This window comes from Ahaetulla prasina, chromosome 4 (assembly GCF_028640845.1).
Source record: "Ahaetulla prasina isolate Xishuangbanna chromosome 4, ASM2864084v1, whole genome shotgun sequence".
Lineage (NCBI taxonomy): Eukaryota > Metazoa > Chordata > Lepidosauria > Squamata > Colubridae > Ahaetulla > Ahaetulla prasina.
The window spans coordinates 53,108,813-53,125,829 of NC_080542.1; the positions used below are offsets into that span (position 1 = coordinate 53,108,813).

At 36.6% G+C, this 17,017-nt stretch overlaps 1 protein-coding gene across 4 annotated transcripts in view; it reads right to left on the reverse strand.

The window, feature by feature from the left end:
* Positions 1 to 17,017, reverse strand: part of ACE (angiotensin I converting enzyme) — a 53,279-nt gene that overhangs the window by 10,671 nt on the left and 25,591 nt on the right. For all 4 annotated transcript variants that reach the window (XM_058183281.1, XM_058183284.1, XM_058183282.1 and 1 more), the window contains 12 exons: positions 14,129 to 14,352; positions 12,934 to 13,078; positions 12,318 to 12,416; positions 11,486 to 11,608; positions 9,774 to 9,985; positions 7,486 to 7,622; positions 6,357 to 6,515; positions 4,770 to 4,857; positions 3,855 to 3,998; positions 2,811 to 3,002; positions 1,611 to 1,708; positions 60 to 232 (listed from right to left, as the gene is read on the reverse strand). In XM_058183281.1, coding sequence (XP_058039264.1) covers positions 60 to 232; positions 1,611 to 1,708; positions 2,811 to 3,002; positions 3,855 to 3,998; positions 4,770 to 4,857; positions 6,357 to 6,515; positions 7,486 to 7,622; positions 9,774 to 9,985; positions 11,486 to 11,608; positions 12,318 to 12,416; positions 12,934 to 13,078; positions 14,129 to 14,352 — 1,794 coding nt within the window. The remainder of the gene's footprint in view (positions 1 to 59; positions 233 to 1,610; positions 1,709 to 2,810; positions 3,003 to 3,854; positions 3,999 to 4,769; positions 4,858 to 6,356; positions 6,516 to 7,485; positions 7,623 to 9,773; positions 9,986 to 11,485; positions 11,609 to 12,317; positions 12,417 to 12,933; positions 13,079 to 14,128; positions 14,353 to 17,017) is intronic.

Sequence of the window (17,017 nt, forward strand, 5' to 3'; positions counted from 1 at the left end):
TGTAATGAAGTCTCCCTGATTTTCACAAGCTTTATCCATTTAGTTCAGTGTGCAATCACCTAAAGTCCTTGCGATTGTAGAAGTCCCAGGCTGAAGCATGACAGACCACTTCTCTCCCATCTGATGGCTTTTCTAGCATAGACTTTTCCCAGAACTCAGGCGGCATAGGGATAAGTCCCAGTGACTTGAAGAAACTGTCAGATTGATTAAACATCTTCAGTGGGGTCCAGCCCTATGGAAAAAAGAGCAAATGTGCCAAAAGTTAAAAAGCTAGCAAAGGGGAGTCTGAGAACAAGACCAATGGGTGAACTGGTAGTGGCGGTAGTGGGAGGCTCCGCCCACCCACCCAGATGCTTCTGTGCAGAAGCGTCGCACTCCAATGAGCGAACCAGTAGCGATGGGTTTTGAAATCCGCCTCTGAACAAGACACGTATATTTTAAGACAGTAGCAAATCACCCATTCTGGATTTGTTCTTCTTGTTCTAATTAAAGATAATCTTAAATACCGCATAAAAACAAGAAGATAACTATAAAATATTAACTGTGCAGTGCAGAGCAAACAAAGACAGTGATTTCAAGGCAGAGATAGCTTCTTAACAATGAAGAACTGAAAGCAGGAAGGAGAAATAATCTCAAAAAGCTAGATTTCTCTTGTCTCCTTTCCTAAGATTTGTAACTCCAGTTCAGTCTCACAAAAATGTGCCCATTCATAGGAAATGAAACCGAATTACCACTCTAGCTGGCTTCAAAAGATAGATAGGGGTAGCAATAATGGCCCCACCGCTTTTGATTTCAGCCATATGCCTGATACAGTATATATTGTATTCTGTTCCAGATTTGCACTGAAGAAATGTGGTCCAAGAGAAGGCCCAGCTCTCTAGCTCTGCTATATTTTGATAATCTACAACTAAGTTAGCTAGACTTCATTCTTGATTACATCATCTAATATCATACAACATCTAACATAAGAACACAACAAGATACATTCTTGGGGGCAATTTTGATTGTGGGAAGTCCTTCCAACGGAGATTTGTCATATTTTGAATTTTACAGTCAACTTCTGAACGAAGTTCTTATTTTCCTTGTTTTTGAATTGCAGTTGGGCAAATTTAATTAATATATGTTTTTTTTTCCTTTTGTACTAATGCTCAAAGCAGATTCATAGAACAGAATTCAAAATATATATTTAGGATACAACAGGAACCAGCTTTGGAAGCAACAATGGTTTTTAATACTAAGGTTCAGATCCAACTAAAACTTCCCTTCCATCTTCCTGTAGCCAATAAGGCTGGAAGAGTGAGTGGCTGAATTCAGATATAGCAAAATCAACTATTGTGGATCATTCACTAAAACATGGCAAAATTTCTACATGATGTAGAATGAATCAAAAGCATATATTCGACACATGCTCTTAAGTATTTGCTTGAATATATAAAATTGAAGATTATTGGAATATGACAGCTCCCAGCTACAGCATAAGCAACTAAAAAAATATGTCCAACAACTACAAGAGTTTTATTCCGGATAATTTTTAAAGAGGGAAAGAATTATGTTAAGTTCCTAGGAGAAAACATTGCAAGTAACAATTGAATAAAATCTAGTGTTTCAACCTGTTGTTTCATTGCTGGAGTAGCATCCACTTTGGTAGCATCAGGGAAGGGTATGACAAGGTCAAAAATGTTTGCCCATGATTGTGCCCACATGTTACCTAAAAATAAAAAGTAAAGTTGGTTAATAAGTAACCAGAAAATATATAGGGAGGGAAGTAAATCAAATTAGAAGATGAGGCAATGAGGGAAGATCACTATGTTTGAAGAGGAACTAAAACTAAATAAATTTTTGGCTTATGATATCCAGATAGTGCAGTGCTATTGTAGCCATCACAGTATGTGCAGTGCTATTGTAGCCATCACATAAAAATAGTTTAATGTCCAATTACATTTGTCCCTTGAATGTTCATATAGACACATTATTTTTAAAATAACAATTTATTTGATTTTTTTAAAAATAGAGGCAATTTATATTTTACTTCTCTAAATACACTCAGACTACTATACTTGGGGAAAAAAATGGTGAGAATTATGAAGAAAAAACAATTGAAAACTACAACCTGCCAACTTCAAAGGTGAATACCCTATCTATATTGTGGACTGGCTATCATAGTATTGCTGCTTAAATTGGTCTTCAAAGGGAAAGGATAAAATGGAGCTGGATCATGTTTTCTCCAGCATGGTTGATATGTTTTGGCTGTGTTCCAATTATTACTTGATTCTTCCAAGCTCTATCTCCCCCTAAAACTCTTGATGTAGAGTGCCTTATCCTAGAACTGTATTTGTCCAGGTTGTGGATGCATTTATACTTGTGTATAATACACATGATCCTGAGTCATTGTTCACGTGGGGTCTTGTCTCTACCCCTCAGTGTGACTGTGGTGCCCCTCGACAAATTTTCCATCACATTGTGTCTGAATGTCCATCAAAAGTCTACACCGGCTCAATGCCTGATTTTTTTCAATTGAACTACTGTAAGTCCATGTGTTTACCATACACTAAGTAAATAAATCCTGAGTCAAATCTTATGTGGAACACTTTATTAATGGATCACTGCCTGCCTTTGTAATAAAGATCTTAAGAAAAACTGAAAAGCAAAAGCTTTCAATTACTAAATTCTGTTACTATATCTAACAATTGGAAATAGGTCTTCAATGCACCAGGTCTGCAAACATTACAGAAATGTAGAAAGTTCCTGGGGATTTGCTCAGCATGCCTATTGCCCAATGGCTCAGGGCAGCCCTGGGTGGAAAGACTTACCTAGCAAATGAGCTGGAATTGGGCCTTTGAGGTTAATGCGCTTTTCTCCATATTTTTTGTATAGAGCCCGACGTACATAAGCATGCAGATTGAAGTATAGTGGTTGGAGCTGAAGCCAGATGTTCTCCAGGTCAGTTTCAAAAGTTGGTGTTTCATAAAGAGACCGCCAGTAAGCACCCTTGTCTGCATGTCCTGTATACATACATATATACATCTATTGTGAACTTAGATAAGCTTTTTAATATTATGAGACAGCATATATATGCAAATATATATTTTACTCTTTTCTTCATATACCTCACACCCATATAGCAAAGAGAAAAATATTGATTCTGAACCCTTTATTTAAACTATGAAAGTAGTAATGATTATGAGGACACTATAGGACAGTTTCTGACACTCAAAATAATTCATTCTGACTGGGCCTAACATTTTGCAATTGAAACAAAGTAATATGCAATCTGTGGACATCTAGATGAATCCACTCTTTAACAAAACTGATTAATTTGTATAAGATCATTATTGTGAAATGACATCTTAGAGTATATGCCATTTCTGTGATTATTCTATGATAGACTGCTATAGCAACAATTGAAATGCTTGAAAGTGTCAGCACAGATTATTTTCTTCTAGGATAATTTTTGTTTTATTTATATATTATTTTATATATTTTCCACATTTAATACTTTTTATAATTTTTATAAAATTATAAAATTATACTTTTATAATTATACTTTTATAATTCAAGGCAGCAAATATACATATACACTACTTATTTTCTTCATAATAATCCTGTGAGTGGGTTGGGCTGAGAGAGTGATTGGCTCAAGATCACACAGCTAGTTTTCATGACTAGCGTGGAACTAGAATTCACAGTTTCCTGATTTCTAACTTGGTGCCTTATCAACTTGAGCAAACTGTCTCTTCCTATAACATCAGCATTTCCACAATAACTCTAGCTTTTGAGTTTTACTTTTAATTATGTTGGTTCTATAGCTTTTGAGTCACCATCTTTTCCTTGATCACATTATTAAATTTCTTTACCATTTAATCTGACAGCTGCATTGCTCAGTTCGACATATCTCTCATAGTGACTTCGGATTTTCTTCCCTGATGCATCCCGCCAATCTTTCCAGATGTTAAGAAGCTCATCATAATCTCTTGATTTAGCCATAGTATCTGTAAGGTCTGAACAAGGAATCAGTGCACATATTAATGTTTATAATTGGACCCTTATCTCCCAGCTATACCTATTGCATTTCCCTCATTGTGCATATTTTGTATGACAGGAATCGGAATTATGCAAACAGATCTGGAGGGCACTAAGCTCAGAGAGCCCTCTCTGCATTTTAAAAGCTGAATTCTTCCGCATACTTTGTTCTTCTCAAAGAGAACTCCAGTGCAGTGAAATATATTTTCCTACATTTTAGGGAATGCTAACAATACAACAATCTATAATCCAACTCTGTTTTCATGAGCAAGATGTGTCTCACAAATATCAAAATAATAATTACTACAACATTACTAATATTTCCCCCAATCCATTTCTTATTGAACATCTGGGTTCTTTCCAGTTGAAGGTGGATTGTTCGATCAAAGAGTTCCATTGACTCAAAACGTCTTGAAAGCCTCCTATATTTCATGTCTAAAATATGTGGGATCTGTTGTGTGATAGCAACATTCCTGATCTGAACACTTTAGGGATAGACAGTTAAAATTCCATGTTATTGGTCATGTAAAACTGTCCTGCAGCGGGGAAAGTATATTTTCAATGTACTCAAAGCTCTGTCTTCTTTATGAAATCTAAATTCTGCTTCTCATGATGCCAAAGTAATATTTGGATGGAAAGTTGTAACTCCAAAACTTCATTTCTATATCGATTCAAAGTGAGTTTCAAGAAATTAAGGAGGAGAAATAAGAGACTATTCCTTAAAATTAAGTGACAGTGATGGGACTTACCAGGATCTAATGCTTTGCAGTCTGTGTCTTTTCTGCAGACTTTGGCTAGACTATAAGTTGTCTCCATTTCTGAGAGCAGTTGATTATACTGAAAGAAATAAGCTTATTCAACCATACAGTATAGAAACTGGCGTATGCCTTCTGTAGTTTAGAAGTTGACCAACTCTTTCTACTAAAGGATTTTAACAGTAAACATATTATATACCATGAAATTGATAAGAATGGACGATAATGGCACTCCTTAACCATTCAATTTTTTTAAAATAATAATAATAATAATAATAATAATAATAATAATAATAATAATAATAATAATAATAATAAATAATAAAAAATAAAATAAAAATAAAAATAAAAATACCACAACCACCACCACAGGATAATATTTGTGACAACAAATTGTCTGAAATTAATTATGCTGAATTTGTGGTGCAAACAGAATAAATAATGGAATAAAAATTTGTTTATGTGTTGCAGAATCTAGTAGTATTCCTTTCATTGTGTCCTTCTGGAGAATTACTCATTCATAACAGACTTTCTTGTTCCTTTATTATCAAGAGATTATCTATAGCTACTAATGAGTTCACCTAGACTGAACTCTAGCAGAGTCTTCAATCAGAAACCCAGCAACTCCTCACTTTTTGCAATATGATAAAAATATCACATTACCAACAGGCCACTGAAGATATGTCCCTTTTCCATCAGATTGGCAGTTTACTATTTAAAATTTTACTTACTGTTACTTACTACTTATTACTTACTACTACATTGTTTTTTATCGCTTTATAATTATTTTATAAATTACTTAAAATCTTAGAATCTGAAGTTGTTTATGTGAGTCTACTGGCAAGGATTTCATGTATCATGGGAATCTGAGGAAGAAGAGGGATGTCATTGGCATACTTATGACTTTGTTTTCCAAATACTTTTATCAGTGACTTCATATAAGCGTCCAAAGTTTGTGTTAGAGATCTCTAGAGAGCATTATATTCTGGAATCTACCAGTTCCAAAATGAAACTGTTCTGGCAGGAATCAAACTGTTGCAAAGTCATAGGTTTTTATTCCAAGCCTAGAAGGTAGTCTAGACTGTAGAAGCACTCTGAGACTCAAAGAGAGAGAGGGGGGAAGATATATAGTACATGTTTTCTATTTCTGTGAGAAAGGCAGATTCTGTATCTTAGGTATGAAAATTATTTTAAATAGACCCAAATAATCAACCAAATACTTACAACTAATATGCAACAATTTTTCTTTTTTTAAAGGATTATTCTAATAATGGCTTCTTGATCTCTATAAATACATTCTCGCTTTTCCAGAAAATAAAGCTGAAGTGGTACTATTTAACCTTTCTTCAATTTACTATCCTTAACAAAAACTGAGAAGTAATTTTTACTTTTTTAAAAAAGCTGGGATATTTTATATGCAACATAGCTAGATCTTCAAACTTAAAGTGAATAGGCCCAAGTAATTAAGAATGAGAACAAAGGAATCCATTACATGTAAAAGAAAAATATTACAAACTTCCATTATTATGCAATTCAAGAATTTTGTAAAGCACTATAAATAGTATCTCCCTTCAATCTCACCTCCTTCAGCTCTGTTTCAGGTAAGGCTGCCTGCTCAATATCACTTAATTTCTTCAGAATACGTTTTATTCTGAAATCTTTGAAATCAGTGGTATCAAATTGCCGAGCCTTTAATCCATTTTGCAGAGTATGGTTTGACATTGCAAGATTCTTCTCCAACTACAAAGGGAACAGAAAAAAAATGAAGAAGGATAACAGAACAGGAGCTCTCTGCTCCAAAGTAACAAATACGCTAATTCAAATTATAATCTTGTGTGTACAGGGCTGTTAACAGTACTAACACCACAGATCTGTTACTAGCAATTGCAATTATTAAGAAACTAGCAATCCATTGCTAGCTAATCAGAAAATCTAGATTACTGTTTAATAACAGGCCTGCATAAAATAATTTAATCTGGCAAATCATGGAGATTGCATGGTATAATATTATGCTAGAATAGTTATATATAAAGTACAATTCCAACAACAAGAGCCAGAATTGAGGGGTACTGGGAACAAGTGAGATGTAGCAAGAATGACTTAGCTTTGGACATTCTGTCCAAATCTTCACCATTCAGTTTTCAGTGATTTACAATACAATAAAGGAGGGGGGGAGGGGGAGGAGGAAGTGGTGGTTAAGTCAGCTAGAATTGCTTAAAAAATAATATCAGAAAAATACAAAATTAAGGGGGACCGATACAAATAGGTCTTAATAAGAAAAACCGATTGCACTGTAGCTTACAGTACAATGAAGGATAGCTCTAATAGTAATAGCAATAGCACTTAGACTTATATACCTCTTCAAAATGCTTTACAGCCCTCTTTAAGTGTTTTATAGTGTCAGCATATCTGGGTCCTCATTTTACTGACCTCGGAAGGGTAGAAGGCTGAGTCAACCTTGAGCCAGGGAGACTCGAACTCCTGACAGCCAGCAGTTAGCAGAAGTAGTCTGCAATACTGCATTCTAAACACTGCACCACCATAGCTCAATATAGTATTCATATATCTTGATGTGCCTCTATATTTGACAGTTGTAATAAATAGAACATAAGCAAAATATTTCACTGTTTTAAGCCTGGAATGTTATCTGTTTGCCTGTTTCTCTTTTGGACTTCCTGCAAGGATTACTAAACAGTAAAGACTTCCCTACCATAATCTGTTTGTTCTGTTTAGTAATGTTGACATTGTACGTCCAAAGGGCCTCTGTATAAGCATTCCACACCACTTCAGCTGTCCTGTTGTACTCTTCTAAGAATTCTTTAGCTTCAGCTTCATCAGTTATTTTATCTGGAAGATAGAAAGACGAATGTGTAAGCATACATATATACAAGTATACATGTGTGTATAAAAATAACATCATCATCGCTTGGAAAAAGAAGTTGAATTTGTTTAATTACTATCAGTATGGGTCTAATTTGTAAAAAGAGAAGTACCAAGATCCCAAATTGTAACAAAATTATATTAGTTATGATAGAATCAGAATACTCTCCACCCGGTCAGCTAAGTATGATTTGCTGCTGCCAGATATCTGAACTGACAAAGGAGATCATGCACAATTGGAAAGGAAAAGGAGAATACACTAACTGTTTAATTTTCTTGGCCACTATGGCAAAAATACAGTGAAAAACTGCAGCAAAAAAGGATTTAGGCCAGTGGTGAAATCTAATTTTTTAACTACCGGTTCTGTGGGTGTAGTTTGGTGGACATGATGTGGCTTGGTGGGCATGGCTTGTGGGCATGGCAGGGGAAGGATACTGCAAAATCCCCATTTCCTCCCCACTCTGACGCCAGCCAGAGGTGGTATTTGCTGGTTCTCTGAACTGCTCAAAATTTCCGCTACCTCACTCAATGGAAGCTTAAAATGAATACACAGGATATTTATATTTTAGAAACTATTATTTACCACAGAGAGTGCTGTCTTTCAGTCTATTTGGTTCCATAGAACATCAACAGAAGAGAACCCGATACCTGGGTTCTCATTTGTGCTTTTCCCCCAAAATCAAATGTCATCTTCTATAGCTCCTTAATCAGTTGCCAATCCAACAAATGAGCAAGTATTTGAAGGAACGATATTATTAGTTTTGAATATTTTTTTGTCCCATTTGCAACATTCTCAAGATGATTATGCAGCACAACAAATAGCTACCCCTGGCTTCACAGTCATATCTACTTCAGTTCCACCGTTATAGCAACATCATTCATTTGTTCCTGAGTTTAGGTCTCATCTCCACACTTCTTTTACATATATAGTCTCTCATTCTTCCCTATATCCCACTACATAACTAGAATGATAATTGTATATTTCTGTGGGATTATGATTATCAGATTCAATTATCAATTGGTATCTGAAGGTAATGATTCTTCTATTCCTCCCCTTTTTTGGGGCGGGGAACTGTTACAGCTAAAGATTAAGCCTCCCAGTACAACATTCAATCTATTCCAGGGGTGAAATGCTCCCAGTTCGGACTGGCTCGCGCGATCCGGTAGCGATGGCGGCTGCTGGTTCGGAGGACTGGTAGCAAAAATCCCTGGCCTTCTACCCACCCACCCCGCCTCTGCTGAGCCGCACCATCAGCAGAGGTGTTTTTTTTTTTACTTTTAAAAGCCGGTTTTTCTTCAGCCGAAACATGCCTTTAAAAGTAAAAAAAATAGCCCTTGAGGATCCCACCCCTCAGCTGAGATCAGCAGAGACTCCTCTGGCCTGAGTTCCTCATCAGCAGAACCTTACTTGTACTCTTACTTGTAGAAAATATGTTTTCTACAAGTAAGAGTAGAGATTCTAAGGCACTTACCTGATTACAGATGAACGCATGGCTTTTTTCCCAGCCCGAAAGCAGTTTCACTTTCAGCCCAGACAGAATCAATTGCTTAGCTAATCTATTTCCTCAGTGATCAACTAATGCTGGCTGGCTTTGCTGGCTGAGGAACTCTGGGAATTAAAGTCCACAATAAAATAAAATAAAATAATAAAATAAAATATTTGTGCAGCTTTCTGAGATTTGGTGTGTTTCTGTAGTGTTTCACTCTAACTACACAAACACTCAAAATCGCTGTATGTGGCATTTTGTGTGTGTGTGTTGTGTTGTGTGAGTTGTGTTGTGTGTGTGTAAAGTGTGAAAGTTGGTTTTTTGTGGCTGTGTGAAGTGTGAAGTACAGTTGCTTTTACATTGTGTGTGTCAGTTGTGTTGTGTTGTGTTGTGTTGTGTGTGTGTAAAGTGTGAAAGTTGGTTTTTGGTACCTCATTGTTTTTTATACTTTGTTTATTATTTTTATTATTTATTGTTATTGGCCACACCCACCCAGTCATCTGACCACCAAGCCATGCACACCAATTAAGCCATGCCCACAGAACCAGTAGGGAAAATTTTTAGATTTCATCCCTGATCTATTCTCTCTGAAATGGGTATCGTTTAAGGTTTTAAGCATGGAAAACTTTACCAAGGCCTTCTGGATAGCCTTCAGGGACAGGAGGACGCCAATCAAATTCAGGCCAGCCTAGTGTTTCATTGTTCTTCCCATTCTCTTCTTTTAGCCATTCAATAACAGGTTTGAAGTATTCAAGCAATGCTGAAGCATTCATTTTATTTGTACCAGTGAGTTGTTGGAGAATATCTTGCCAATGCTGGGAAGATCCCGCCTGCATTGCCTCACTGCAGTGAAGATAAAGCAAGAGTAAATAGATGAGACCATTGAGATTAGAACTGACACAGTTAAATTGTTAAAATGACACAGGTGGCATACCAGAATGATGTTTTTAGGGTTTTTTTTAGAGGTATTGAATTTGCAAGGCTAATTTATCTTCACAACGTGCTGATTATGGCTAAACCATTATGCTGATAAAACTGCTTAAACGTTTGAGATTTTTCTGTTTTGACAATATAATTGTCTTTTATAATTCTCACAATCTACAGAAACTCTTCCCCTGGAGATCAGATTGCCAAACCCCAGCATGTTTTTTTAAGTCCAAAAGATCATCGTTGTTAAGGAAAAGATTTTGCAGTAGTATATAATTTCTGTTCAATTTTGAATGATTGATGTAGAGGACATTAAGAATGGTCTTGAAGGATAGTTGGAAGTTCCATTACCAAGGCAATGACCAGACATGCATAGCTTAAGCCAAGAAACTAACTTGGAAAAATGCCTCAAACAGACCTCTCTCTAATTCACAAGGGAGGGAGGGAAGCACGTTTAGATTTGCAAGATTATGTTACAATAACTGTTGTAATAAAAGTAGTTTCAGACTTAAATTGCATTGTTTTCATGATCTATATATCCTATAGGGCTGATACTTCGTAACAAGATTATTTATTTTATTTATTTTATTTATTTATTTTGTCACAACAATATATGTAGGTATCATACAAAAAGATTATATAGTATATAAACACATATATGAGTAAATATAAGGAGGTATAAGCATATATATAGGAAGAAGAAAAGAAAAACAATAGGACAGGAATGGTAGGCACGTTTGTGCGCTTATGCACGCCCCTTATGGTCCTCTTAGGAATGGGGTGAGGTCAATAATAGAAAGTTTTTGGATAAAACTTTTAGGATTATGGGAAGAGACCACAGAGTCAGGTAAAGTATTCCAAGCACTGATGATTCTGTTACAGAAGTCATATTTTCTGCAATCTAGATTAAAGCAGTTGACATTAAGTTTAAATCTATTAGTTGCTCTAGTATTATTGCAATTAAAGCTGAAGTAGTCTTTAACAGGAAGGACATTACAATAGATGATTCTGTGAGTTAAGCTTAGGTCTTGTCGAAGGCGACGGAGTTCCAAGTTTTCTAAGCCTAGGATTTCAAGTCTGGTGGGATAGGGTATTTTATTGTTTTCAGAGGAATGGAGAACTCTTCTTGTAAAATATTTCTGGACACGTTCAATTGTATTGATTGGATGGGGGTTGTATTGTATTGTATTAAATATTATATTGATTAGGATGGGGATTGACCAGGCAAGCCTGGATCTTCAATGGAGCAGCTTTTTGTTTTAATTTTAGCATTTGAAAATGATCCTTCTTGTCATTTTAGAATGAATGGTAGGAATGGAAAACATTGATACATCCTTAGCTAAAGTATGAAGATGTATAATCTTTTAGCTATAAAGTTTATTTTTTTGTCAGTTGCCCCTCTCCCTTTGCTTTCACCTGAGTTTCTGTCCAGCTTCTTTGGACTTATAGATGTCACATGTATGAAGATCACCAGTGTGGTTGGCAGCTTGGCAAAGGGCCTTGTGGAATTGGAATTGTAGAATAAAACTGACAAAATACCTGTCCAAAGCAAAAAATCCATAATTTTTACAAAATATACGATACATAAACACATAATATAATCCTTTTAGACTGAAAATATTCAAATTCTGGAGAATAGAAATAACATATCAATTACAAATACAAATAATAAACTATTATTATTATTATATAAAACTCTTAACTATTGAAGATGAGATTTAAATTTTTGGAAGTAAGAAAATCTCATCTTTCTTTCTATACTTCAATTAACTTAATGGTATAACTATTACTCTTACTTGTGCTGAATGGTGTTGAAGGATAGATTAAGCATAACATAATTTTGCTTAGGAGATCTTGACAATGTGCTCTCAGATACTCAATATATAAGAAGTATAACATAAAAATTATAGGATTGTGGGTATGCAGGGGTATTCTTCAAGAACAGTCAGTCAGATATTCTCAAGCAGAAACTAGAAAGATCGATAGTTGTGCCAAGAGTTTATTATGGCTGCACTGGGGGAAAGATACAGTTTATGATGTAGTTTGTAGTTCTAGAGTCTCTTTACTTTAAAAAAATAACACTAGTTAGATCTTTTAAAGCTGTTTGCTGAAACCTGCAGCTGTACTAAACTCTACTATGTTCTCAACTCCCTCATGAAAAATCAAAGCATGAATCAATCTTTCCCAGTAACAATAAAACTTCCTAAAATTTCATATTTACACTTTTCCTTTTTCCAGCTTCAAATACCTGATATAAGGTGTGTTTCCAGGAATGTGATATTTAGCTCCAGGATCAAAGTTAGTTTCATTTCTTGCAATAGGAGGACAAATTCCTTGATATTTTGTTCTGGGGAGGAAAAAAACATCTTAACCAATGGACAAAAATGGAATGGACAAAATAAGTACAATCATTTCCCAACAACAAGCAGATTTCAGATTTAGGCAAAGGGTATATGTAGATATAAAGGCAATCATTGAAAGATCACAAAAAACAGCTATTTTGCATTAAGTTCTCCTTTATTTCCTTCAAATAAATTAACACTTCCATTTCATCTATCTTTTCAGATTTTCCTCTTCTTATAGTGTCATATTCTTAGATGTAGAAATTACGTTTGTCAGAGGGAAGTTTGTCGGAGGGATGGCAATAGAGGATGGGTGGTTTCAAAACATTAAAATAAACAACATTAAATAAAAATATTAACCATACATAAAACAACCACCACCAGAGAGTTATATGATGGAGGTTGTAATTCAATATACTTAGAAGGGTCTAGATTGGAGGATTACATTAGTTAAACCCGCTGCTTTGCTTGCCTGTCACCCATTATGGCAATTTTCTTTTTGCCTTGCTGAGGCTGTTTTACCTGAGGTACCACCAATCAAAATTGTAGCGGCCTGGAGGAGTATGTCCACTGAAGACATTCCACCGCCATTGATCAATTAAATAGCCAAAGGGTAGGAAGGCAATCTTTTCCAGGGCCATTTTCAGAAGATAATTGATATCACTCTCTGCAAGGAATAAAGGAAGACAAAAATGTTAAACAAACAAAATGTTAAAAAGTTGTGATGTTTATGTAGTTACTTACCAAGCACATCCAAATTATATTAGAGTAACCAAAACATCCTTACAATCCCCAAGGCATGCCACACCTTTTGAGTATCCCTAATGTTTGGAAATTGAAAGTTGAAAAATTTGACACACTCTAAAAGAAAGTTTCTTTTAAATCATTATATACCTAGAAGATGGCAAAGAAGTAAGAACAGATTAGCAATAGATATATATATCTATTAGCAATAGATATATAAGAATTCTCTGTTGAGAACAAACCAGTGGATTTCCCTCTCTCACTAACTAAGAGCAGTGGCTTGAAAAGCAAATAGCTTGAGCTGATCCAAGTGAGAATAAGGAATCTGGGAAAACCAGAAACATCTACCGTATATTTTACCTTAGGAAAAATAATTTGCTGCAACACACAGCGCAGCAGCAGTTATATCCTGAACTTGTCTGTAGCTCTACATTGCATTATTCTAATTCCTTTCGGTGTGGAGATGTGTGTGTGTGTGTGTGTGTGTGTGTGTGTGTGTGTGCATGCGTGCATGCACATGCATGCATGTGCACAAATGCAAACTCATGTGCACGCTTGCTTTCACTGACCTAAAGCAATAGGGATGAGATGGGAGTTTTATGATTCAGTACATTTTTTTTCTAGGATGAGATCAAAAAAGGTAAAGGTTTCCCTGTCACCATGCACCATCTAGGGCATGGTGCTCATCTGCATTTTTTGGCTGAAGTGCAGCGTTGTCCAAAGGTGATTTCCATGGTCATGTGGCCAACATGGCTATATGCCAAAGGTGCACAGAACACTGTTACCTTCCCACCAAAGTGGTACCTATTAATTTACTCCCATTTGCATGCTTTCGAACTGATAGGTGGATAGGCCGTAAACCTGATTCCCAATCCTTAATAACAATTATTTATTATGTATAAAAAACTTCTCCCATGAACTTTATTGGTTTTCTTCTTCTGCCTTGTCACCAACCATTGTATACTCATCTTACCTCTGTCTTCAGTGACATGGGTGAGCAGCCCAATTTTATTGAGATGGATGGGGGTGGAAACAGACAAACTCATGACATCTCCAATGGCTTCATGAAAGCCAGGGTTTGCCCCACTGCGAAAACTTATTGGCTGGTTCTTATACTGCAAGTAATATTGAACGTGCCCCATTTCATGGTGTACTGTAAAGAGTTGCTCCATAGTAACTGTTGTACATTGTTTTATCCTGCGGAACAGGGAACAAGAAAACGAGTGTTTCAGTGAAGTATCACAATATACTAACAAAGCATCAATTGCTTTTGTAACCCGGAATATTTTGCTGATAGCCTCAGAACAGCTGGAAAGGATCAATTTTTCTTGTGCTAGAACTAGGCTTTCTAATATTCCTTGAAGAAAATATGTAATTTAAAGAGAATTTAGAATAAATTTAGACAACCCCCTTTTACTATCTACCTAACTTACTTCATCCCTGAGCTATTCATTAAAAATTTATCAAGTCTAACACCTCATTGAACCAATAGAAAAAAAACAAGAGAGAGGGAGGGAGGGAGGGAGAGAGAGAGAGAGGGAGAGAGAGAGAGAGAGAAAGAGAGGGGGGGATGGTAATTTTGGCTTTGACTTCACAGTGATTACCTTTGACTCTGAAAGCATAGGTTAGTGGCAGATTAACACTGAGGAACTGTGTCCTTTCACACAAGCATAATTCTGAGCTTTGATAAATTAATCCCTTTTCCTGAATTCTTAATGTAAGAGAAAGTAATATTGTCCTAATATCACTTTGCCAAGTACCTTTTCCAGATATTGACACAGGGGGCAGGATAGAGAAGAAAAATTATATATGCATTTAAACAGAACAGGAATTATAGTTTAGGGCAGAGATGGCCTATATTTTGATAGATCAGAATTGTGCTTAATATTTTTGGGTAGGGGTAAGGTACAGTGGGCAAAGCAATGATTACAAATGCATAGTGCAAATAACACTATGCAAATGTTAGGTTAGGAGCCTAATTTAGAGGCTACTCTACAGTTCTCTTGCAGATGCGATTCAAGGAGCTGCTAAAAAGTAGGGATCCTTTGAGCTGTGTTCTTGGAGTTTTGTGATAATCACTCTAATACAGCGATGTCAAACTCAAGGCCCACCCTGGAAACAGTGAAGGACCTGCCCATGGTGCTTTTGTCAGCAAAGATGGAGCTTGGGAGAGCTTCATGTAGCCCTCCCAGGCTCCGTTTTTGGCTGCGATGGCCTCCTGCAGCCTCTGCCAGTGAAAATGGAGCCCCCCTGCACTCCATTTTCACTAGAAGGAGGCTAATAAAACAAACTAAAAGCAAAACAAAAGGAGAAATGTTTCCCCTTTTGCATTTGAGCATCTAAGAAGGGACAGTAAAGGAGAAAGGGAAAGAGGAAAAGAAAAAAGAAAAAAAGGGAAGATGGGAAGAGAGCCAGGAAGGAAAAAGAAGGAAAGAGGGGAAGGAAGATGAAAGGAGAATGAAGAGGGAAGGAAAAAGTAGAAAAGGAAGGAAGGAGAGGAAGGGTCTGAGGGAAGTCCTGCCTAAGCATTTGGCCATGGGTGCCCACAACAGAAGTGACATTGAGCTGGCGATGTCCACCCAGCCATACCTACCCCAGCTCCCTGAGATCAAACAAAACCCTAATGCGACCCTCAATGAAATCGAGTTTCACACCACAGCTCTAATACATCTTCTACTTAAATTCACAGCATCTTAATCATTTCCAAAATTTGGAAAAGGAGATCTTTCACCTAAATTGATCTTAATTTTTTTACCAGCATCAAACCTTGCATAATAAAAAAGCATAATTTTAAGTATTGACTTTATATTTATACTTTTCACTGATCATGTAATAAAAATATTTCTGAATTTGTGAGATACAGCGAAGATAGGAAATTTTTCTTCGTTTTCTAACCAGACATACTTAAAATGTCTCTATGCATTTAAAAATAAAAAAAATAAAAATTAAATGGCTCCATGCCAGTAAGATCTCAGGTTCCCTTTGCATGCAAGTCCCCATCATATGCAGTATGTACCTGAAGCAGGGGTGAGTTCCAATTTTTTTTATTTCTGGTTCTGTGGGCGTGGCTTATTTGGTGGGCATGGCTTGGTGGGCATGTGACTGAGTGGGAGTGGCCAACTTGAAGTCACTCAGGGCAAGGTGGGGCGGCACCTTGCTGTGAGTGACATCAAGTTGGCCACACCCACTCAGTCACATGACCAATGCTGCAGAGACAGGGCGATTTCTCCCGGGGGAAAGCCAGAGCTTCGCTGCCTCTTTTCCTCAGAGGAGCTGCCTCCAAGTCCTTGCGAAGGGACACACACACACAACACAACACAACAGACTCACACACAATGTAAAAGCAGCTGAACTTCACCCAAAATGGCCCCTGCAACAGCAGGAATCTCACACAGCCACAAAAAGCTCAAAAACCAACTTTCACATGTTACACACACACAACACAACACAACTGACTCTCTCTCTCACACACACAAAATGCCACATATAGCTTTGTGAGATTCTGTGTGTTTGTGTAGTTAGCGTGAAACACTACAGAAACACTGAGGAGATGGATTGCAGGCAGGCAGGCAGATTCAGTTGCTAGCTGATGCAACTGATTGCAGAAGCTGAAGGAAAGCGAGCCTGAAAGGATCAGTAATTATGTAAGTGGGGAGGGGGGATTGGGTGGGCCAGAGGAAAAAAAGATTTTAAAAGGCTCCTCTTGTTGTAGAGACACGAGCCAGCTCTTCTGGGAAGGAAAGGTTTATTATATGCACAGGTTCAAGATATAGAACAAAGCTGAAAGTCTGAACAAAGTCAGAGGATTTCCAACACGGATATATATACTTTTTGGTTACGTATAGGCAGCGTATACATTGTT